Consider the following 23,338-nt stretch of genomic DNA (forward strand, 5'->3'; position numbering starts at 1 on the left):
GGCTTAACAGGCAATTTTATGCAGTCTGGTGGGGATCATTAGAGAGAGACGAGTTAAATCTGTCCCCGAGGGACCCGTTTGGGCCCTGAATATTGTTGTTAGGTAGCTGTGGTGGTGTACAGTCTGTGCTGTCTTGTGGATATTGGAATCATTATGACAATACTGCCACCATGCGTCCACAGGCAGACCAACAGTTACATCACATTACCTCATCCTTCACGTGAACTTTGGGAGCAAGAATCAGGGGGAATGACATCACCGGCTGCCTCCTTCCCTGACCAATGTAGTGAGGACCTGAAATGAAATGACCTCAAGACGACAACAAATACACTCTAGCCAAAATTTCACCAAACACTTCTGCAGTCTGCGGATGACTTGCATAACGCGCTCTGAGGGAGGCACTGTTCCGAAAACGTTGGCGATACCCAATAAATCATTGGAAGCGTATATATTATGCGACTTTATTTAAAATGCACCTCTCCGTTTGCCAGCACCTCTTGACTATTTGGATGTGCATCAACTGCTGCTTTTTCTATAAAGTGCATTATGGGGGGAAAAGGATGGATCCCAAATGCAATAAAAACATTCTTGACACAGGATTAAAGTGGATTTATTTATTATAAACATTGGAAAGGCAAAATGTGAAACACAATTGTCCTAATGTTCTGGGAGTTGGAGGTGCTGGATAACATTTGGATAATTGGAATAGTACCATTGTGAGGAATGTTGGCTTCATTATAACAGTATATTTGATATAACAATATTGGAGGATGATCAGAAAAAAGCAACGCATGCAAATACAGCTCCTGCAAATATAACTGTACAGCCTCACATAGCAAGCACACACAATTTTGACATGCTCGCCCAACACACACCGTTTGATTTGACATGCATGCCCAACACACACACACACACACCACCTGGGTGGTCCATACCCATACAGGAAGCCATGGGAGGGCCACAGTGGATACTTCTGCCTTACTGAGTTCTAGGGGTAAGGCTCAGACATACGGCGCAGGCATCCCAACCGGAACATCCATTGATTGAACATGGGCCGATTCAGCCTTACAAAATGTGTAAGTGTGCCACCAAGCTTCTGGCCCTGGAAGGCAAACTAAAGAACAACCTTTTAATAACAGCAGAACAGCCTTTACTGAACAGGTTTGAGGATATTATAAACGACTAAATAACGGAGTGAAAGCGAATCCCTTTATAGCATCGAATGTGGCTTTGTTGTACCATTATAGCTTCAGCACATGAACTTCATAATGTCCCGTTTGTTCAAATAAAACAAACATACAAGCAGTTATATACACACACGTTATTTCCACATTGCTTCAGTATGTTGTGTATGGTATTGGTTATTTTGCTTATTCATTTCACTACCCTTACTTCAACGGATTAAGATTGAGTTGTTTCACCATTTCAATCCACACAGGTATCCCCCCCAAAATGTTATATATATATATTGCGCAAAGAGAAGAAATCACGAGCTTCATCAGTACTTATATAATCACATTTTGAATATAAATATTATATATAGACACCAAAATAAAGAACAATATAGCAGTCATTTTCTTGTGAAATCTCTAGGTGTAAAACTAAATAAAGTGAGCTTTTTCCCCCTCATCACATGGGGGACATACTGGATGTTTTATGACCTTAGGGAGATATTTATTGGGAGAGGGTACAAGGTTTAGCCTGGTCTCAGATCTGTTTGTGCGGTCCTGCCAACTCCTATTTCCTATGGGGCAGACCCTAACTTGCACTTAAGTTGAATTTTCACTTAGTCATGTATTGATGTCAATGGGAGACTGGAGTGAATCCTAGCTTTTCACTTATAGACCTAGTAGTTGGCAAAACAGCACAAACAGATTTGGGTACAAGTATCGCAGAGGTTAGATTTGCACGGTGGTGGGTGGATCACCGTTGTTTGAGCAGCACTCTGTACATGGCGAAGCCCAGTACGGCGAACACAGTGGCTCCCGCGCTCACTCTCAACCAGAAGGTGGAGCTCTTCAAGTCAGCCTGTGTCACATGTCTGAGAAGAGAGAGAGAGAGAGAGAGAGAGACACAGAAGAGAGAGAGAGAGACACAGAAGAGAGAGAGAGAGAGAGACACAGGAGAGAGAGAGACAGGAGAGAGACAGAAGAGAGAGAGACACATAAGAGAGAGAGACACAGAAGAGAGAGAGACACAGAAGAGAGAGAGAGACACAGAAGAGAGAGAGAGACACAGAAGAGAGAGAGAGACACAGAAGAGAGAGAGAGAGACACAGAAGAGAGAGAGAGACACAGAAGAGAGAGAGAGACACAGAAGAGAGAGAGAGAGACACAGAAGAGAGAGAGAGAGACACAGAAGAGAGAGAGAGAGACACAGAAGAGAGAGAGAGAGACACAGAAGAGAGAGAGAGAGACACAGAAGAGAGAGAGAGAGACACAGAAGAGAGAGAGAGACACAGAAGAGAGAGAGACACAGAAGAGAGAGAGAGAGAGAGACACAGAAGAGATATATACAGAAGAGAGAGAGAGATACAGAAGAGAGATACAGAAGAGAGAGATATACAGAAGAGAGAGAGAGCGAGAGAGAGAAATAAACAGTGAGAGCACATAGGTCAGAGTTGGCAGAGACAACTAAGCAACAATATGTAATGCTTTTACATAACCTCTCTGCTTACACAGATCATGATACACGCTACAGTGCCTTCGGAAAGTATTCCGGCCCCTTCCATTTTTCCACATTACAGCCTTATTCTAAAATATATATATATTTTTTTTAATACTCAATCTACACACAATACCCCACAATGACAAAGCAAAAACAAAAAAAACATATTTGCAAATGTATTAAAAGATTTAAAAACAGAAATACCTTATTTACATAAGTATTCAGACCATTTGCTATGAGACTTGAAATTGAGCTCAGGTGCATCCTGTTTCCATTGATCATCCTTGAGTTGTTTCTACAACTTGATTGCAGAAACCTTACCTGTGGTAAATTCAATTGATTGGACATGATTTGGAAAGGCACACACCTGTCTATCTAAGGTCCCAAAGCTGAAAGTACAGGTCAGAGCAAAACCAAGCCACGAGGTCAAAGAAATTGTCCGTAGAGCTCCGAGACAGGATTGTGTCGAGGCACAGATCTGGGGAAGGATACCAAAAAATATCTGCGGCATGGAATGTCCCCAAGAACACAGTGGCCTCCATCATTCTTAAATGGAAGAAGTTTGGAACCACTGTGGAGATGGGAGAACCTTCCAGAAGGACAACCACTACTACCTATCAGGCCTTTACGGCAGTAAGACACGACAGCCCGCTTGGAGTTTTCCAAAATGCACCTAAAGGACTGTCAGACCATGGGAAACAAGATTCTCTGGTCTGGTCTGATGCAACCAAGTTTGAACTATTTGGCCTGAACGCCAAGCGTCACGTCTGGAGGAAACCTGGCACCATCCCTACGGTAAAGCATGGTGGTGGCAGATTCATGCTGTGGGGATGTTTTTCAGTTGCAGGGATTGCGAGACTAGTCAAGTTTCGAGGCAAAGGTGAACAGAGCAAAGTACAGAGCGATCCTTGATGAAAATAGTCTCCAGAGCGCTCGGGACCTCAGACTGGGGCAAAGGTTCACCTTCCAACAGGACAACAATCCTAAGCATACAGACAAGACTACGCAGGTGTGGCTTCGGGACAAGTCTCTGAATGTCCTTGAGTGGTCCAGTCAGAGCCCGGACCTTACCCCAATCAAACATCTCTGGAGAGACCTGAAAATAGCTGTGCAGCAACACTCTACATCCAACCTGACAGAGCTTGAGAGGATCTGCAGAGAAGAATGGGAGAAACTCCCCAAATACAGGTGCGCCAAGCTTGCAGCGTCATACCCAAGAATAATCAAGGCTGTAATTGCTGCCAAAGGTGCTTCAACAAAGTACTGAGTAAAGGGCCTGAATATTTATGTAAATGTGATATTTCAGGTTGATATTTTTTAAACATTTGCAAAAATGTTAAATCTATTGTGTGTAGATTTTTTTCCCCCTCATCAATTGAATACATTTTAGAATAAAGCTGTAACATAAAAAAAAATGTGGAAAAAGTCTAAAATGCTTTTCGAATGCACTGTATGTAGGAGTTCACTCAAAACAGCGTGACTTTGAACCTCCGTACAGTCCTATGTACTAATCACAACTAAAGATGCCAAAAGATGAGCGTCCAACAGGATGAATAGATGAGACACTAGAAATGCGCATTATTAGACCACATATGCATTATTCATTCATGAAGAGGAACATAACGAACAAGGTTGGAACAGAACAAGATGGTAAAACAAGTGACAGAGAGGACTCAAGGGACTCAGAATCGGGGAACGTTGGGATGAGGCAAAAAGAATAAGAGTGAGATGTCATGAAGATTTACAGGAAAACAAACAGTGGTTTATGACAACCCACAGCACAAAATCCACGAGAAAAACGCCCAAACAGGGTCAAAACAGAGGCGACGAACAGCAAATGAAGAAGAAGAGTAAATATAAAGAGGAGGATTGTTAAACAGAAGAGTGTGAAGGCGAGAGAGAGAGAGATACAACAAAAAATGAAACGGCAAGCGAAGAAGAGGAATAACATAAAAGCGAAGAAGAAGAGGAGGAATAACGTAAAGGAGGATTGTGAAACAGAAGAGTTGGAAGGTCTCTGAAAGAGTAAGGACCTGCTGAAAATAGCGGTGTAGAGCTTGGCCTTCACCGTCTGCACCAGCTCTGAGTTGATGAAGTTCTGCAGGTGGCAGAAGGTGCACCTGTTACAGGTACACATACAGCGCAGCCGAGCGTGACTAAGGAGAGAGACAGAGGTGCACCCACCCACACACACACACACAAAGAAGAAGACGAGAGCGTTAGAACAAAGACCGGTGCCACCAGAAGGTTTCAGCTCTTTGGTCCATAGAGCTTATCCCTTATCGGGTTAAAAACCAAGAGCACCCAACCAGGAAGAGAGGAGGATAATTGTCTAATTGAACAAAGGGAGAGCATGACCACAAGTCTGAACCATTGTAATCTTCACCTCATACTGTTGGGGTTCGTAATCTCCAAATAGCCACTTTGGATCATTTTCAACATTGTTGAATGTCCTTATGCCACCACAGAGTTAGAGGTCTATATATTAAATCAAAATGCACTCGATTAAGTATGTGATACGTTGATGCTGTCCCCCATGTGTTGGCTACAGTTCTGAGGAGTACAGTTCAGATGAGTCCAGTCCACTGTGACAGAGAGGTGATCAGTGTGGACAACAGCCTGACAGAGAGAGTAGTGGGAGAAGGGCAGTAAACATACAGTAGCAGCTAATGGCAAATAGAATCCACCATATTAACCACATTAACCACCATGTCTAACCAAGATAGTGGACACTGTTCACCCCAAGAGTCCAGAGTCTCTATATTTCAAATGTGAAGTGGCACCAATTTGGGAAGTGAGGGATGAGGTAGAACTTAACAGCTTAGGGGTAGTTTTGGAGCTTGAGGTGGGGTTTGGGGGCAATGGGTTTTACAGCATGAGATGGGGTCTTAAAATATTTGAAAGGATTTGGGGATTTTTTTTTTAGGGATGGTGGAGAGGGTTTAAGGGCTTAAGGTAGAGCTTTAGGGTTTGAGCGAGGGATTTTATAAGGCTCGACATGGGGCCTAACACAACAGAGTGCCCCCACTACTCACGGGTGCATGGCCATGGTGGTGAGTTTGGTGTAGATGTCTTTGCAGGGCGCGTCTGCCGTGTTGCAGGTGAAGGCCTGCGGAGGGGGCATCTTGTGCTTCCTACAGAACTCCAGAGGGGTGAGGGCGTAGAGCTGCTTGGTCTCCTGGAGGTCCGACTTGGCAGCGATCATCATGCACGGCGTCTTGGTGTCCATGAAGTACTGCTGTAAAAGGAAGAGGGACGTTGTTATTGGACAATGTCGTATTCCATTCAGCAATATACTTTTTTGAAGACCATGAAAAGTTCTAAACGCTACAGAGAAGCACATATTGGTAACAATTTGGCAATAAGATGGTTTCCGCTTTAAAAACATGAACTTTAATTCAGTGGTAGATTAGAATAGTATTGGGTAGCCATCTTGAACTACTAAATAGACAAAACAGGGTATTGGTTGTGAACGGCACCTACCTTGAAGACTCTGGCGCAGTACTCGAAGGAGTGGGGGTTGCTGGCGTCGTACACCAGACACACAATGTCACAAGCCAGGTCAGTGTCCGAGAGGACGTCAAAGTCCGGGAAGACCTCGTGGAGCTGAGGGTGAGGAAACCAAACGGAAGAAGTTAATGAACACACACAGACACACACGTGCACACAACGTTTAGGCTGAAAAGCTGTGGACAAATAAACACCATCTAATTCGATTAAGAGCAAGGCAAAACAGACGACTCACCAGCAGGTATTTCTCCTGACCATACACATATGCTGTGCTGATAGCATAGTAGGACATGTGCTCTTCGCTAACAGTGTTTTGACGCTGAGAGAAAAAAGTGAGGGGGGGGGGGAAAACTTCAAAACACACAAAGAGTTAACCAACACCAAGAGGAATTCCAAAATGTTTTAAACAGGCAGTAGACTGAAGTATTTGGAGTGGCGTGGAGTTGTTCAAATGTTTCTTCCATCCAGGGACGTGTTCCTTGTCACTGACTTACAACTTAGTCTTTGAGAGAATGAATGAATGTTGACACTGACCGTGAGGTTTCTTCCGAGGAAGGCTTGCAGGAAGCCACTCTTGCCACTGCCGTTGTCCCCGAAGACGTTACAGCGGAACACACTGCGCTGGGTCTGCTTCTTCTGCAGGTCAATCTTCTTGTCCCTCGTCACTGTAGAGCGGAGAGGACACACACACACACACACACTGTTGAGTTTCCACAGCAAATGAACGTATATGAATGAATGCTTTATCTGCTGTGGATGTCTTTAGTCCTGTGCAGAATGTGGTTTCAGTACGTGGAACTTCGTCCCTCCTCTCTAGATAGAAGTTCGTGTTGTATTGACTTCTAACACACAATGTTTCCAGGTTGGCTGTAGACTAGAGGTCAACGCTAACTTTGGTAGAAGTCCTCTTCTATAAGGGTTAACTCAAATACAACAAGGTTCCAGTCGAACAATGTTTACTCAACCGTATTACCACAATACGTGGCTGCCATTGCACTCAGGCCAGGTTCATCTACAACGAGAGTCCTGCGCAGGCGCACTAATAACAGAGTGATAGCACCGTAATATATACTGTCCCACATTCAGGGCCATATCTATAGGTCTCTGCTCATATCTAATCTAGTGGGCGTCTCAGTTGCCATGACAACGGGCTGTCCTCCCACCTGTGATGGCCACTGCCTGGGACTCCTGCTCAGAGATGATGGAGTAACCAAGGTAACCCAGGTACTCCAGGCAGCGCTGGACATCCAGGTAGGTGGTCAACCTGGGCACAGGGAAACACAGAGGAGTGAATGGAAACTGTCATACACTGTAAGAAACACTGTCTTGGGGGTTCATTCAGACTTCAATAGTTCAGATACTACTGTGTCAAATACACAAAGTGTACATCTCTCGTGTCAAATCAAATCTTTTTTGTCACATACACATGGTCTAACCTAACAATTTCACATCAACTACCTTTATACACACAAGTGTAAAGGAATGAATAAGAATATGTACATAAAGATATATGAATGTGTGATGGCCGGACGGCATAGGCAAGATGCAGTAGATGGTATAGAGTACAGTATATACATATGAGATGAGTAATGTAGGGTATGTAAACATTATATAACGTGTCATTGTTTAAAGTGGCTAGTGATACATTTAATACATCCATTTATTCATTATTAAAGTGGCTAGAGATGAGTCAGTATGTCAGCGGTGTCATGACATTGGCCTGGGGGGGTAGGCTTATGACAGTCATAAATACCTCTTTCCCCCTTTTTCCTCTCTCTACCCTACTGAGGTTACAATTGCAAAACCCTTGGTTAACATAGAGATTCTGGGAACATCAGAAGGTGGGGGGGGGGGAAATGAACAATATTCTGGTAATCCGACCAACGGAACATATGCGGTGGTACTTAACTACCTGCCCTCCAGGACACCTACACCACCCGATGTCACAGGAAGGCCAAAAAGATCATCAAGGATAATAACCACCCGAGCCACTGCCTGTTCACCCCGCTATCATCCAGAAGGCGAGGTCAGTACAGGTGCATCAAAGCTGGGACCGAGAGACTAAAAATGTCTTCTATCTCAAGGCCATCAGACTGTTAAACAGCCAATACTAACACAGAGAGGCTACTGCCTACATAGTAGAGGTCGACAGATTATGATTTTTCAATGCCGATACCGATTATTGGAGGACCAAAAAAGCCGATACCGATTAATTGGCCGATTTTATTTGATTTATTTGTAATAATGACAATTACAGCAATACTGAATTAACACTTATTTTAACTTAATATAATACATCAATAAAATCAATTTAGCCTCAAGTAAATAATGAAACATGTTCAATTTGGTTTAAATAATGCAAAAACAAAGTGTTGAAGAAAGTAAAAGTGCAATATGTGCCATTTAAGAAGTTCCTTGCTCAGAACATATGAAAGCTGGTGGTTCCTTTTAACATGAGTCTTCACTATTCCCAGGTAAGAAGTTTTAGGTTGTAGTTATTATAGGAATTATAGGACTATTTCCCTTTATACCATTTGTATTTCATAAACCTTTGACTATTGGATGTTCTGATAGGCACTTTAGTATTGCCAGTGTAACAGTATAGCTTCCGTCCCTCTCCTTGCTCCTCCCTGGGCTCGAACCAGCAACACAACGACAAAGCCACCATCGAAGCAGCGTTACCTATGCAGAGCAAGGGGAACAACCACTAGAAGGCTCAGAGAGAGTGATGTTTGAAACTCTATTAGCGCGCGCTAACTAGCTAGCCATTTCACTTTGGTTACACCAGCCTCATCTCGGGAGTTGATAGGCTTGAAGTCATAAACAGCGCAATGCTTGACGCACAACGAAGAGCTGCTAGCAAAACTGTTAAGGGAATTTTTATCTATAATGACTAATTATGTATACATTTCAATCAGGATGTACTAATCAGAATACAATTATGTTACTGTATATGTACTAATCAAAATACTAAGTGTTACTGTATATGTATGAATTTTCTTATCTGATCCCAGTACTGAAGTGAATGTGGTCAAGAGTTTAGTAACAATGACGGTCTGTTCATTGGTACAAATGAATCAGACTGGCTAGAATGCTTATCTACACAAGAAAACCTTGACTCGTAAATTATATTAAATTGGTAGGGAGACGGATGTGGGAAGGCTTGAGACACAGCCTTGGTACTGGAACGGAGGTGTGTGAACGTGGGCAAAAGTTAGAACAATGACGATCTGTTCCTTTGTACAAATGAATGAACTATCTCCAGACTGTCTAGAATGCTTATCTACACTGACTGACCTTGGCTCTAGGCGAGGAGGGAAGGCTTGAGAACTATAGGGCCTTTCAAGAAGAGATGGAACATTTAGAAAACACTGACGTCATTTTCAGTTTATAACCTGTGGTAAAATGTGTATGAACTCAGTACTCTCTTGATTAAAGGCTGTTACTTGACTTTTAAGACCGGGGCTATGTCCATTCTTATAAAATAAGGGTCTTACAAACCCTTATGCATTGACAGAGTGTTTAATTTTGATTGGGAATTAAAACAGAGGAATTAAATTCCTTCAACAAAAACGCACTAAAGTGCTGTTTGAATGAATGTTTACGCGCCTGCTTCTGCCTACCACCGCTCAGTCAGATACTTAGATACTTGTATGCTCAGCCAGATTATATGATTATATGCAACGCAGGACACGCTAGATAATATCTAGTAATATCATCAACCATGTGTAGTCTTATAAAAAACAATCAATCATAATCATTAGTTAAGTTTAATGCTAGCTAGCAACTTACCTTGGCTTACTGCATTCACGTAACAGACAGTCTCCTTGTGAAGTGCAACGAGAGAGAGGCAGGTCGTTATTGCGTTGGACTAGTTAACTGTACGGTTGCAAGATTGGATCCCCCGAGCTGACAAGGTGAAAATCTGTCGTTCTGCCCCTGAACGAGGAAGTTAACCCACCATTCCTAGGCCGTCATTGAAAATAAGAATGTGTTCTTAACTGACGTGCCTAGTTAAATAAAGGTATATAAAAAAATTACAAAAATAATTTAAAAATCGGCACATCGGTGCCCAAAAAATACCGATTTCCGATTGTTATGAAAACTTGAAATCGGCCATTCCGATTAATCGGTCGACCTCTACTTCATAGACTTGAAATCATTGGCCACTTTAACAAACTATAGTTTTGGCAAGTCGGTTAGGACATCTACTTTGTGCATGACACAAGTCACTTTTCCAACAATTGTTTACAGACAGATTATTTCACTTATAATTCACTGTATTACAATTCCAGTGGGTCAGAAGTTTACATACACTAAGTTGACTGTGCCTTTAAACAGCGTGGAAAATTCCAGAAAATGATGTCATGGCTTTAGAAGCTTCTGATAGAGTAATTGACATCATTTGAGTCAATTGGAGGTGTAATTGTAGACCTCCACAAGTCTGGTTCATTCTTGGGAGCAATTTCCAAATGCCTGAAGGTACCATGTTCATCTGTACAAACAATAGTACGCAAGTATAAACACCATTGGACCACAGAGCCATCATACCGCTCAGGAAGGAGACGCGTTCTGTCTCCTAGAGATGAACGTACTTTGGTGTGAAAAGTGCAAATCAATCCCAGAACAACAGCAAAGGACCTTGTGAAGATACTTTTGTACCCGTTTCCTCCAGTATCTATATCCACAGTAAAAACAAGTCCTATAATCGACATAACCTGAAAGGCCGCTCAGCAAGGAAGAAGCAACTGCTCCAAAACCGCCATAAAAAAGCCTGGATCACTAGTCAGTTTAATAATGCCACTTTAATAATGTTTACATATCTTGCATGACTCATCTCATATGTATATACTGTATTTTATACAATCTATTGCATCTTGCCTATGCTGCACGATCATCGCTCATCCATATATTTATATGCATATATTCATGTTAGATTTGTGTGTATTAGGTAGTTGTTGTGGAATTGTTCGATATTACTGCGTGTCTGTATCGGTCTGTTTGTGCGTGTGGTGGTAACCTACGTCCACTGGGACAGGTAGCCCTGGTAGGTGATCCAGCCTTCGTCATTGGTGCACACCGTGTTGTTGACGTCGGGACCCCAGGGAATGTAGGGGAACACGTCAAACAGGTCCTTCAGCTCCTCTGGGGACAGGGCACAGTCCCGGTCCTGAAAAACACACACACCTCACGGGTCATTGGCATCTAGAGCATAAGGACACACACTAGCTTGACCACTCGACTTATGTTTCATTCACTGCCAGCAGGGTTTAGAAACAGTTTGACTTTTGTTAGTCTGAAATGTTGGCTCCAAATCCAATGGTATCATTTACCACAGACAAGGTCAATACCTTGTCATGTTTGTCGAAGACACTCTGGAGGAAGAGGTAGGCATTGTGATTCAGCTCGGTGGTGCAGTCTGGAGGTACTTTCAACCTGGAGGTACAGTAGAGGTGGGGAACACACACACACACACGTCAGATGGAGAATCCTGCAGAGATTACGAGATAAATAAGGACACAGATTCAATTATGGCGTCCTCAATGGACACTCTGCAGGGGGGAGAGAGAGGCTTGTGGGTAACTGAGGTCAGAGCCAGAAGGGGGATGGATGTTAATCCTGACTGTACTGGGGCTTAGTGACCCATCTCAATCTGAAAGAAGGGAGACAGACATCTTTTGTTGTACTGGGTCAAGCCAAAGTGTATTTCTGCATGTTGATAGGTATTTATTATTACTTATTGGAAGTCTGAGGCTCAGATTGTCCCTGAGGAAGACCAAGGCAATAAAAGCATGATGAACTAAGCACACGGAACGGTCAATATCTGTGCCTGTGGGAAGAGGTAAAGACACACACACTAATAGGTAGGGCTGGTAATTGCCGGGGACCTCACGATACAATATTATCACTATACTTAGGTGCCGATACGATATGTATTGCGATTCAATGTTCCAAACATACTGCTCACCATATGTCTGCTGCAGAAGGACAAGAACATTTGCTTTGATCAGTCCTAGAAATAAAAGAGCTGAAAACATGTTGGCTCCCTGTTTAAAAACAAGATGGAGAACAAGCTATGAAGTAAAAATACTGGAGTTTTGGTGCAGGTACAGCCAACTAGCTCAAAAATTATATTTTGCGATATTGTCAAAACGATACATTTCATCAATAACAACATCCCGATATGAAACTGTATTGATCTCACCCCCATCACGACTAATAGGGGACATAGTTTGTTGGTATGGGTGTAGAAACAGGCAGTACACCCTGGAGGAACAGGTTGTAGTGGGACGTGTAGGAACAGACAGTACACCCTGGAGGAACAGGTTGTAGTGGGACATGTAGAAACAGACAGTACACCCTGGAGGAACAGGTTGTAGTGGACGTGTAGAAACAGACCGTACACCCTGGAGGAACAGGTTGTAGTGGGACGTGTAGAAACAGACAGTACACCCTGGAGGAACACGTTGTAGTGGGACATGTAGAAACAGGCAGTACACCCTGGAGGAACAGGTTGTAGTGGGACGTGTAGAAACAGACAGTACACCCTGGAGGAACAGGTTGTAGTGGACGTGTAGAAACAGGCAGAACACCCTGGAGGAACAGGTTGTAGTGGGACATGTAGAAACAGACAGTACACCCTGGAGGAACAGGTTGTAGTGGGATGTGTAGAAACAGACAGTACACCCTGGAGGAACACGTTGTAGTGGGACATGTAGAAACAGGCAGTACACCCTGAAGGAACAGGTTGTAGTGGGACATGTAGAAACAGGCAGTACACCCTGGAGGAACAGGTTGTAGTGGACGTGTAGAAACAGACAGTACACCCTGGAGGAACACGTTGTAGTGGACGTGTAGAAACAGACAGTACACCCTGGAGGAACAGGTTGTAGTGGGACGTGTAGAAACAGACAGTACACCCTGGAGGAACAGGTTGTAGTGGACGTGTAGAAACAGGCAGAACACCCTGGAGGAACAGGTTGTAGTGGGACATGTAGAAACAGACAGTACACCCTGGAGGAACAGGTTGTAGTGGGATGTGTAGAAACAGACAGTACACCCTGGAGGAACACGTTGTAGTGGGACATGTAGAAACAGGCAGTACACCCTGAAGGAACAGGTTGTAGTGGGACATGTAGAAACAGGCAGTACACCCTGGAGGAACAGGTTGTAGTGGACGTGTAGAAACAGACAGTACACCCTGGAGGAACACGTTGTAGTGGACGTGTAGAAACAGACAGTACACCCTGGAGGAACACGTTGTAGTGGGACATGCAGAAACAGGCAGTACACCCTGGAGGAACAGGTTGTAGTGGACGTGTAGAAACAGGCAGTACACCCTGGAGGAACAGGTTGTAGTGGGACGTGTAGAAACAGACCGTACACCCTGGAGGAACAGGTTGTAGTGGACGTGTAGAAACAGACCGTACACCCTGGAGGAACACGTTGTAGTGGACGTGTAGAAACAGACCGTACACCCTGGAGGAACAGGTTGTAGTGGGACGTGTAGAAACAGACAGTACACCCTGGAGGAACACGTTGTAGTGGGACATGTAGAAACAGGCAGTACACCCTGGAGGAACAGGTTGTAGTGGGACGTGTAGAAACAGACAGTACACCCTGGAGGAACAGGTTGTAGTGGACGTGTAGAAACAGGCAGAACACCCTGGAGGAACAGGTTGTAGTGGGACATGTAGAAACAGACAGTACACCCTGGAGGAACAGGTTGTAGTGGGATGTGTAGAAACAGACAGTACACCCTGGAGGAACACGTTGTAGTGGGACATGTAGAAACAGGCAGTACACCCTGAAGGAACAGGTTGTAGTGGGACATGTAGAAACAGGCAGTACACCCTGGAGGAACAGGTTGTAGTGGACGTGTAGAAACAGACAGTACACCCTGGAGGAACACGTTGTAGTGGACGTGTAGAAACAGACAGTACACCCTGGAGGAACACGTTGTAGTGGGACATGCAGAAACAGGCAGTACACCCTGGAGGAACAGGTTGTAGTGGACGTGTAGAAACAGGCAGTACACCCTGGAGGAACACGTTGTAGTGGGATGTGTAGAAACAGACAGTACACCCTGGAGGAACACGTTGTAGTGGGACATGTAGAAACAGGCAGTACACCCTGAAGGAACAGGTTGTAGTGGGACATGTAGAAACAGGCAGTACACCCTGGAGGAACACGTTGTAGTGGACGTGTAGAAACAGACAGTACACCCTGGAGGAACACGTTGTAGTGGGACATGCAGAAACAGGCAGTACACCCTGGAGGAACAGGTTGTAGTGGACGTGTAGAAACAGGCAGTACACCCTGGAGGAACACGTTGTAGTGGGACATGTAGAAACAGGCAGTACACCCTGGAGGAACAGGTTGTAGTGGGACGTGTAGAAACAGACAGTACACCCTGGAGGAACACGTTGTAGTGGACGTGTAGAAACAGACAGTACACCCTGGAGGAACAGGTTGTAGTGGGACATGTAGAAACAGGCAGAACACCCTGGAGGAACAGGTTGTAGTGGGATGTGTAGAAACAGGCAGTACAAACTGGAGGAACAGGTTGTAGTGGGACATGTAGAAACAGGCAGTACACCGTGGAGGAACAGGTTGTAGTGGACGGGTAGAAACAGACAGTACACCCTGGAGGAACAGGTTGTAGTGGACGTGTAGAAACAGACAGTACACCCTGGAGGAACAGGTTGTAGTGGGACGTGTAGAAACAGGCAGTACACCCTGGAGGAACAGGTTGTAGTGGGACATGTAGAAACAGGCAGTACACCCTGGAGTAACAGGTTGTAGTGGACGTGTAGAAACAGACAGTACACCCTGGAGGAACAGGTTGTAGTGGACGTGTAGAAACAGGCAGTACACCCTGGAGGAACAGGTTGTAGTGGGACGTGTAGAAACAGACCGTACACCCTGGAGGAACAGGTTGTAGTGGACGTGTAGAAACAGACCGTACACCCTGGAGGAACAGGTTGTAGTGGACGTGTAGAAACAGACCGTACACCCTGGAGGAACACGTTGTAGTGGGATGTGTAGAAACAGGCCGTACACCCTGGAGGAACAGGTTGTAGTGGACGTGTAGAAACAGACCGTACACCCTGGAGGAACAGGTTGTAGTGGACGTGTAGAAACAGACAGTACACCCTGGAGGAACAGGTTGTAGCAGGACGTGTAGAAACAGACAGTACACCCTGGAGGAACAGGTTGTAGTGGGACATGTAGAAACAGACAGTACACCCTGGAGGAACACGTTGTAGTGGGACGTGTAGAAACAGACCGTACACCCTGGAGGAACAGGTTGTAGTGGACGTGTAGAAACAGACAGTACACCCTGGAGGAACAGGTTGTAGTGGACGTGTAGAAACAGACAGTACACCCTGGAGGAACAGGTTGTAGCAGGACGTGTAGAAACAGACCGTACACCCTGGAGGAACACGTTGTAGTGGGACGTGTAGAAACAGACCGTACACCCTGGAGGAACAGGTTGTAGTGGGACGTGTAGAAACAGACCGTACACCCTGGAGGAACAGGTTGTAGTGGACGTGTAGAAACAGACAGTACACCCTGGAGGAACAGGTTGTAGCAGGACGTGTAGAAACAGCGAGTACACCCTGGAGGAACAGGTTGTAGTGGGACGTGTAGAAACAGGCAGTACACCCTGGAGGAACAGGTTGTAGTGGATGTGTAGAAACAGGCAGAACACTCACGTGAGTGGGAGCAGGTTGTAGTGGATGTGTAGAAACAGGCAGCACACTCACGTGAGTGGGAACAGGTTGTAGTGGATGTGTAGAAACAGGCAGCACACTCACGTGAGTGGGAACAGGTAGTCCTGGTGGAGTTCCAGGTCGTCATCGTAGCCGAACCTCCTGAGGACCGTCCAGGTGGTCTCATGTCTCCCCCTCTGGATGAAGAGGGTGTGGAGGAACAGGAACCCTGAGGACCACCACCATGATATAGGTCAACTACAGTGTGTGTGTTCGGAAGGTGGAACACGGGGACATTATTCAAACATACCCCAACATGCTCGAACATGGTGCTTCAGAAAGGTGCGACTAGTTTTATAAGAAATGCAGGACTGAGATGGCAAAGAAACAGAAAAGGACACACAATTGGATCAACAGGAAGTTCATTGTCTTCGTTCCCTCCCTTTGTCAAAAGAGCATACCTTTGAGAGTGAGGCCGTTGTCACACACACCGTCGATCACGTTCTTCCTCACAACGTTCTTCACATCCTCCAGGGCCTGGGATACCAGTGGGGCATTGAAGCATGTCCTCTGCACACACACACACACACATCACCAAAGCTGACAAGGAAATCACTGAAATAACTATTTGAACCCTTCACCTGAATGAAAAAAGGGCTAGTGAACTTGTTAGTGCTGTAAAAACGTGCGCTGTGCTGCTGTAGGAGTCAAGAGTCACAGAGAGTTGAAAACTCACCTGGAAGAAGTTGAGCTCGTTATCATTGAGAATCCCATCGTTGTCCAGGTCTGACACCTTGAAGATGCGAGTCAGCGCTTTGATGCAAGCAGGCTTCATCTGGGAATCAAGTCCAATCAACAGTGTAATGACACAGGTGGCCTCAATGTAAATGTGAGACTTTATGAACAATTCTTATTTTTGTAGCATTCTGTCAACAGGGCTTCTTCACTCTTTACCTGTTTCTCCTCTGGACAGTATAAAGGGCCAGTGGGGTGCAGGACAGCCTTTTGGGCGTAGTAAAACAACTCAGATATGTTCTTCAGGTTCTTTGCTGAACACTTAAAAAAAAAAAAAAAAAAGTTACGGAAATACAGGAAGAAGAACATACAAAATATGGATTTTCATTCATCCTGAAATAATATTTACATTTACCAACATATCAAAAACAACTACGCAGTTCCTGTGCAGAACTAAAATACCTCAAAAATATACGTCTCAGTGCAGAAAGCACTTAAAGCTGGAATCCTTAAAATGGTGAAACAGCCACGTCCATTTGGGATATTACAACAACAAAGAAGTTACTGCAAACAACGAACGCTGCAAGCTGCTGGGCGCACCTCACCTCTGTTTTGTCCACAAAAACAAAAACAATGCTGCTGTTCCCCCTAATGCGGATTCCATCTTTAAATCTGTGCACGGCAAACTACCTCCCTCTCGCTCGCTTTCCACTAGATGGGTCAGGAAAGTGAGTTGTTTACAGTAGAGTATAGTAGTGTTCAAGATCGGTCTCCATGGTGACCTGGCTGGCTGGGGCCTGGGAGGATCTACCAGCCGGGATTGGTCTGAGGGATAAGCCAATACTAATTAGACTGTGAAACATGGAGGAGTTAGCAGCCAAGCTGAACTGTGGAAATGGCTCTATGGCTAGCTGGGTGGAGGAGAGCCATGGGGACCAAACTCTAGGCTTGATTGGATCAGTTTGATTGTCAATTCAAGGAAACAGACTTGACAATCAAACGTATCCATAGTACACCTCTTGGACAAGGAGCGTGCACACCCACACACACACGCAACCTGTCTATTAGGCCTAATGGATTTTCCTCGAAAAATGCATGTTGAGCAAGCTATAGAAAATCAGAAATAGCGCCATTAAGAGTCTAGACTGAAACCAATACCAAACTGACCCCATGTGTCACCCTAAGCACATGATTGACCCATGGAATTCCCATCATGAGAAAAATAGCACAGAGTGTGTCTAGGTGAAGGTCATACTCATAAATAATGCCCACCATAGGTTCTATAGCCTAAGTGCATATACAGTAAACAAGCACAACATATAGTCTTTGTATGGACTCACTGTCACCCTGCATGATGACGGTAAAAGCTACAGAGATAGAGAACGTCAAGCTGGGACCAGCTTTAAACCCTACAGATTTAGGTTTACAACATGTGCCATTTGTAAGCTCTTATAGCAGCACACTAAAAGCTGTATAGCTGAATGACTGCTAGAATATAAGCACCACCCCTGCTATACATCTTTAATAGATACTGGAACTGTTCAAGCTACTCTTAAAACAGTTGATTGATTTATCTTCAATGCAGCCCCTGTGCTACATCTGGAGGTGTATCACTCCTATGTTAGAGTGATAAGTGCCGTGGAGTGAAGTACTTAAGTAAAATATTTAAAGTACTACTTAAGTCGTTTTTGGGGTTATTTTGTTTAACTACTTTTACTATACTACATTCCTAAAGAAAATAATATAATTTTCACTCCATACATTTTCCCTGACACCCAAAAGTACTAGTTACATTTGGAATGCTTAGCAGGACAGGAAAATGGTCTAATTCAAGCACTTATCTCTGATCATTTTGACTGCCTCTGATCTGGCGGACTCACTAAACAAACATTCTTTGTTAATAAATGATGCCCGAGTGTTGGAGTGTGCCCCTGCCTATCCGCAAATTAAGAAAACAAGAAAAAGGTGCCATCTGGTTTGCTTAATATAAGGAATTTATCATTTTACTTTTGATAATTAAGTATATTTAAAACCAAATACTTAGACTTTTACTCAAGTAGTATTTTACTGGGTGACTTTCACTTGAGCCATTTTCTATTAAAGTATCTGTACTTTTACTCAAGTATGACAACTGGGTACTTTTTCCACCATTGGATAAGTGTGCATGATAAGTACTGTATACATGATAAGTGTACATAAAGTGTAAATGCTGGTAAATCTACATGGGCCGAGTACAGTGGTTGCTACACTAAGAGTTTTGTGATTATGCTGCGGGACTTAAGAGGTCATTTGTGGTTTAGTACAGTATCCTGCATCACTAGTTCATTGCAGGTCACTAGTTCATTAGCAGGAAAACAGACTCTTTATAGCTCAGCTACTGTAGGTGTGAAAGTCACACCTTTCCAGTACTCCTCAGCCCACCACAAACTCCTTCCCTTAACACAGTTACCATTCAAAAACGAGCTGTTCATCTAAATCTAAAGTAATTATGACCAAAGAGAAAAGACAACATGGACATCATTTTCATCAATACAGTTTCTTTCTATTGTGCTACCCGTTCCAGGGTTAGGACCATAACCACGAGAGGACTTAAAAATGAGCACTGAATGTGTTTTTGCAGAGCATACAACAATGGCGACAACCATCCGTGGAGATCAGTGGACAAAAGGCTGGACAACGGGCCGCACCGAAAAAACAAATGGTTGCAAAGAAAGAGGTTTGTTTTGCTAGATTTTTTAAAATGTGTACGCAGCATTTGTGTGTTGGAGTCACGGAACCAATCTGACAATCTGGATCAGATTCAAACTTTGAAGACCGAGATCGAGTCATTGAAGGGAGACCAGCAGAAAGATAATCATTCTCTGAGGGCAGAGATACGGGCAACAGGTGATGCATTGGACCAGAGCAAGGCGGCATTGGCGGAGAGTCAGGTGGAGAAGGACGCGTTGAAGAGGGCGAGGAACGAGATGGAGTCACAATCCATGCCAGGCACACCTGTGAGCTCTAGAACTCCACCTTCGACAGGCAGTCAATATACCTCGCAGGTTCATCAGGTCATCGAGTCACCCTGACATTTCCATTCCTCTTCTGACAACAGAATTTGACTAACTGCTCACCCCGGCACAGCAAGTGCCGTCCGGACCGTTATGCTGTTCTGCTTTAGCCAAATAAACAAATACAGGTGGCTTATATCTTCAAAATGCTTTATTATCCAAATGTAAAAGCATATACTGTATTTCTTCATCAGTATCTATACTCTTTCGTTAATAAAATAATTATAAAAATACTCTTTCAAAATGCTGATTTAGTTTAGGATCCATAACGAATTACTATGGGAATAAATATCACTGAATTCCAAAAATATTGGAACAAAGTTGTCTAATGAAGGTAATCAAAAACACACACGGTCACGTTGAACAGCGCCATTATGGCTATTAGCAGGTAGCTGGACAATAGACTTGCCTAGGAGGATAGGGGGAGAATTCTATCGTCAAATGTATTTCTTAGTTAGGTAGGCTGTATCACAACCGGCCGTTATTGGTTGCAACTCGAGTTTAATCCAACAGAAAAGACAAAACAAATAATACAACAAGAAGTATTATTATGCATCACATCTCACTGTGATTGGGAGTCTCATAAGGAGGCGGACAATTGGCCCAGCGTTTCTCTCCCTCTAAAAACAGAAATAAATGTTTTGGCCTTTACAAATATTATTTTGGCCTTTATTCAGATTACAATCACTCACTTTCGTGACTCACTCATTCATGGCTTTGGATCAAAATAACTAAGTACCAACACTCTTTCTGATAGCCTTTAATAAATAAATGTTTTGGTTATCCTGACTTGGACACCATGTACAGTATTATAATTGCCCATTATGGGCTGTTAGCAGAACAATATACCTTTACCAACACCTCTCTGTGTTGGTGGAGCAGCTGTCTAAGACACTGCATCGCAGAGCAAAATGCATTACCCATGAGGCAATTCTGGCTTTAATTTAGAATCCTCCAATCCTCGATATAAAATTATTAGCGGAGAGTCACGTCATATTTTTCCGATATACTGTAGGTCTACCGTAGGTGACATGAGTCTCACTAGTGTTGAGTAATGTGGTGTAGGTCTTATTTATTTAAAGAGCATATTGAAGTTAGAAGCAATAGGATTAGAAGCAATAGCCTACAACTATTTTAGCATCATTTTGTGCTGCTCTGAAACAAGCATGGGGACTGATCTTAATAAATCAATGAGATTTATTTTCACTGAATCTCCGTTTGGGTTAGACTACAATTACACAATTAGGATGTAGAAATGTTATGCTCTTAGTGTAACCTTTATTTAACTAGGCAAGTCAAATAAGAAGACATTCTTATTTACATGAACAGCCTACTCCTTCCTCCCCGTCGGAGAATTGAACCCTGGGTCTCCCAAGTGCCTGCACGACACGGGATTCTTTAGCTAAATAGCCCAGTACTGTGCCTACTCCCGACAGTCACGTTGTACAGCGCCATATTTTCAGTACCATCTTAACGGAAACCAAGAGGGTTTTTCGTTTTTCTTGGAATAGAAACACCGTAATATTAATCAAATTAATTAAGAAACATTTCTTAAGATCAGTCCCATATACTAAGTTCTTACAAAAACAGTTTTGAAATTCTCTAGTACTGCCACTATTGAAGGCTATCAAATACTTCTTAAAGATGCCCTCTGGTGGTCAAAATAGCACTAACTAGCATTAATGGTGACAGTGAATGACACTTACAGTGGGGAGAACAAGTATTTGATACACTGCCGATTTTGCAGGTTTCCCTACTTGCAAAGCATGTAGAGGTCTGTAATTTTTACATTTTACATTTCAACTGAGAGAGACGGAATCTAAAACAAAAATCCAGAAAATCACATTGTATGATTTTTAAGTAATTAATTAGCATTTTATTGCATGACATAAGTATTTGATACATCAGACCTTATCCAGATCCTTCAGGTTTCGGGGCTGTCGCTGGGCAATACGGACTTTCAGCTCCCTCCAAAGATGTTCTATTGGGTTCAGGTCTGGAGACTGGCTAGGCCACTCCAGGTCCTTGAGATGCTTCTTAGTTGGCTGTGTGTTTCGGGTTGTTGTCATGCTGGAAGACCCAGCCACGACCCATCTTCAATGCTCTTACTGAAGGAAGGAGGTTGTTGGCCAAGATCTCGCGATACATGGGCCCCATCCATCCTCCCCTCAATACGGTGCAGTCGTCCTGTCCCCTTTGCAGAAAAGCATCCCCAAAGAATGATGTTTCCACCTCCATGCTTCACGGTTGGGATGGTGTTCTTGGGGTTGAACTCATCCTTCTTCTTTCTCCAAACACGGCGAGTGGAGTTTAGACCAAAAAGCTCTATTTTTGTCTCATCAGACCACATGACCTTCTCCCATTCCTCCTCTGGATCATCCAGATGGTCATTGGCAAACTTCAGACGGGCCTGGACATGCGCTGGCTTGAGCAGGGGGACCTTGCATGTGCTGCAGGATTTTAATCCATGACGGCGTAGTGTGTTACTAATGATTATCTTAACGACTGTGGTCCCAGCTCTCTTCAGGTCATTGACCAGGTCCTGGGTGTAGTTCTGGAGTGATCCCTCACCTTCCTCATGATCATTGATGCCCCACGAGGTGAGAACTTGCATGGAGCACCAGACCGAGGGTGATTGACCATCATCTTGAACTTCTTCCATTTTCTAATAATTGCGCCAACAGTTGTTGCCTTCTCACCAAGCTGCTTGCCTATTGTCCTGTAGCCCATCCCAGCCTTGTGCAGGTCTACAATTTTATCCCTGATGTCCTTACACAGCTCCCTGGTCTTGGCCATTGAGGAGAGGTTGGAGTCTGTTTGATTGAGTGTGTGGACAGGTGTCTTTTATACAGGTAACGAGTTCAAACAGGTGCAGTTAATACAGGTAATAAGTGGACAACAGGAGGGCTTATTAAAGAGAGCCAGAATTCTTTCTGGTTGGTAGGTGATCAAATACTTATGTCATGCAATAAAATACAAATTAATTACTTAAAAATCATACAATGTGATTTTCTGGATTTTTGTTTTAGATTCCATCTCTCACAGTTGAAGTGTACCTATGATAAAAAAATTACAGACCTCTACATGCTTTGTAAGTAGGAAAACCTGCAAAATCAGCAGTGTATCAAGTACTTGTTCTCCCCACTGTAAATAACGTGCCATAGAATTCTGTGGCACCATGCAAGCAGTGCTGTAGTACGCTGCAACCTTTAAAGGACGAACCACTGGAGGTCAGTGGCTTTTACCCAGCAGTCTCTATGCAATATCTGGCGATGCATCACTACTCTGGGTAGTGAAGTCACGGTGCTACAACACAGTGGGTGACTCAGTACAGAAGCCCTCTGGCAGTCTCACCTCCACACATGTCTCTATCTCAGTGTACTGGTTCATGACGGGCAGGATGGTCTCCATGCTGCTGTGTTCCACCAGGTCAGACTTGTTCCCGACCAGGATGACAGGAACCCTATAGGGGGAAGGGAGGACAGAGAGAAAGGTTGTAAATGGTTGATTGGATTGCTTTTAAATAGAGTTATTTACTAGGTCTTAAAGCTGTATATTCACGGCTGTTTTCCCAATCCAGACATCAAATCATGCAATTGTAGTGTGTGAGAGTTTTGTATTCTGGTGAAGTCTCCCTCGGAAAATACATAATTCTGA

General features: G+C 43.8%; 1 protein-coding gene across 2 annotated transcripts in view; it reads right to left on the bottom strand.

Annotated features, from left to right (window-relative positions):
• Positions 1–449: 449 nt before the first annotated feature.
• The window catches only part of LOC139424562 (mitochondrial Rho GTPase 1-A-like), a 35,501-nt gene continuing 12,612 nt past the window's right edge, over positions 450–23,338 (bottom strand). Inside the window, exons 7-20 of one of the 2 annotated variants that reach the window (XM_071176533.1) lie at positions 23,036–23,144; positions 16,848–16,949; positions 16,630–16,728; positions 16,355–16,463; positions 15,999–16,122; positions 11,529–11,613; positions 11,202–11,347; positions 7,341–7,441; positions 6,712–6,842; positions 6,413–6,496; positions 6,151–6,273; positions 5,703–5,905; positions 4,701–4,823; positions 603–2,041 (exon numbers count right to left, since the gene is read on the bottom strand). In XM_071176533.1, coding sequence (XP_071032634.1) covers positions 1,924–2,041; positions 4,701–4,823; positions 5,703–5,905; positions 6,151–6,273; positions 6,413–6,496; positions 6,712–6,842; positions 7,341–7,441; positions 11,202–11,347; positions 11,529–11,613; positions 15,999–16,122; positions 16,355–16,463; positions 16,630–16,728; positions 16,848–16,949; positions 23,036–23,144 — 1,657 coding nt within the window. In that variant the 3' untranslated portion in view covers positions 603–1,923. Of the gene's footprint in view, positions 2,042–4,700; positions 4,824–5,702; positions 5,906–6,150; positions 6,274–6,412; positions 6,497–6,711; positions 6,843–7,340; positions 7,442–11,201; positions 11,348–11,528; positions 11,614–15,998; positions 16,123–16,354; positions 16,464–16,629; positions 16,729–16,847; positions 16,950–23,035; positions 23,145–23,338 lie in introns of both variants that reach the window. The other variant, XM_071176534.1, reaches the window with a different exon arrangement.

The sequence above is a fragment of the Oncorhynchus clarkii genome, chromosome 13, assembly GCF_045791955.1.
Source record: "Oncorhynchus clarkii lewisi isolate Uvic-CL-2024 chromosome 13, UVic_Ocla_1.0, whole genome shotgun sequence".
NCBI lineage: Eukaryota > Metazoa > Chordata > Actinopteri > Salmoniformes > Salmonidae > Oncorhynchus > Oncorhynchus clarkii.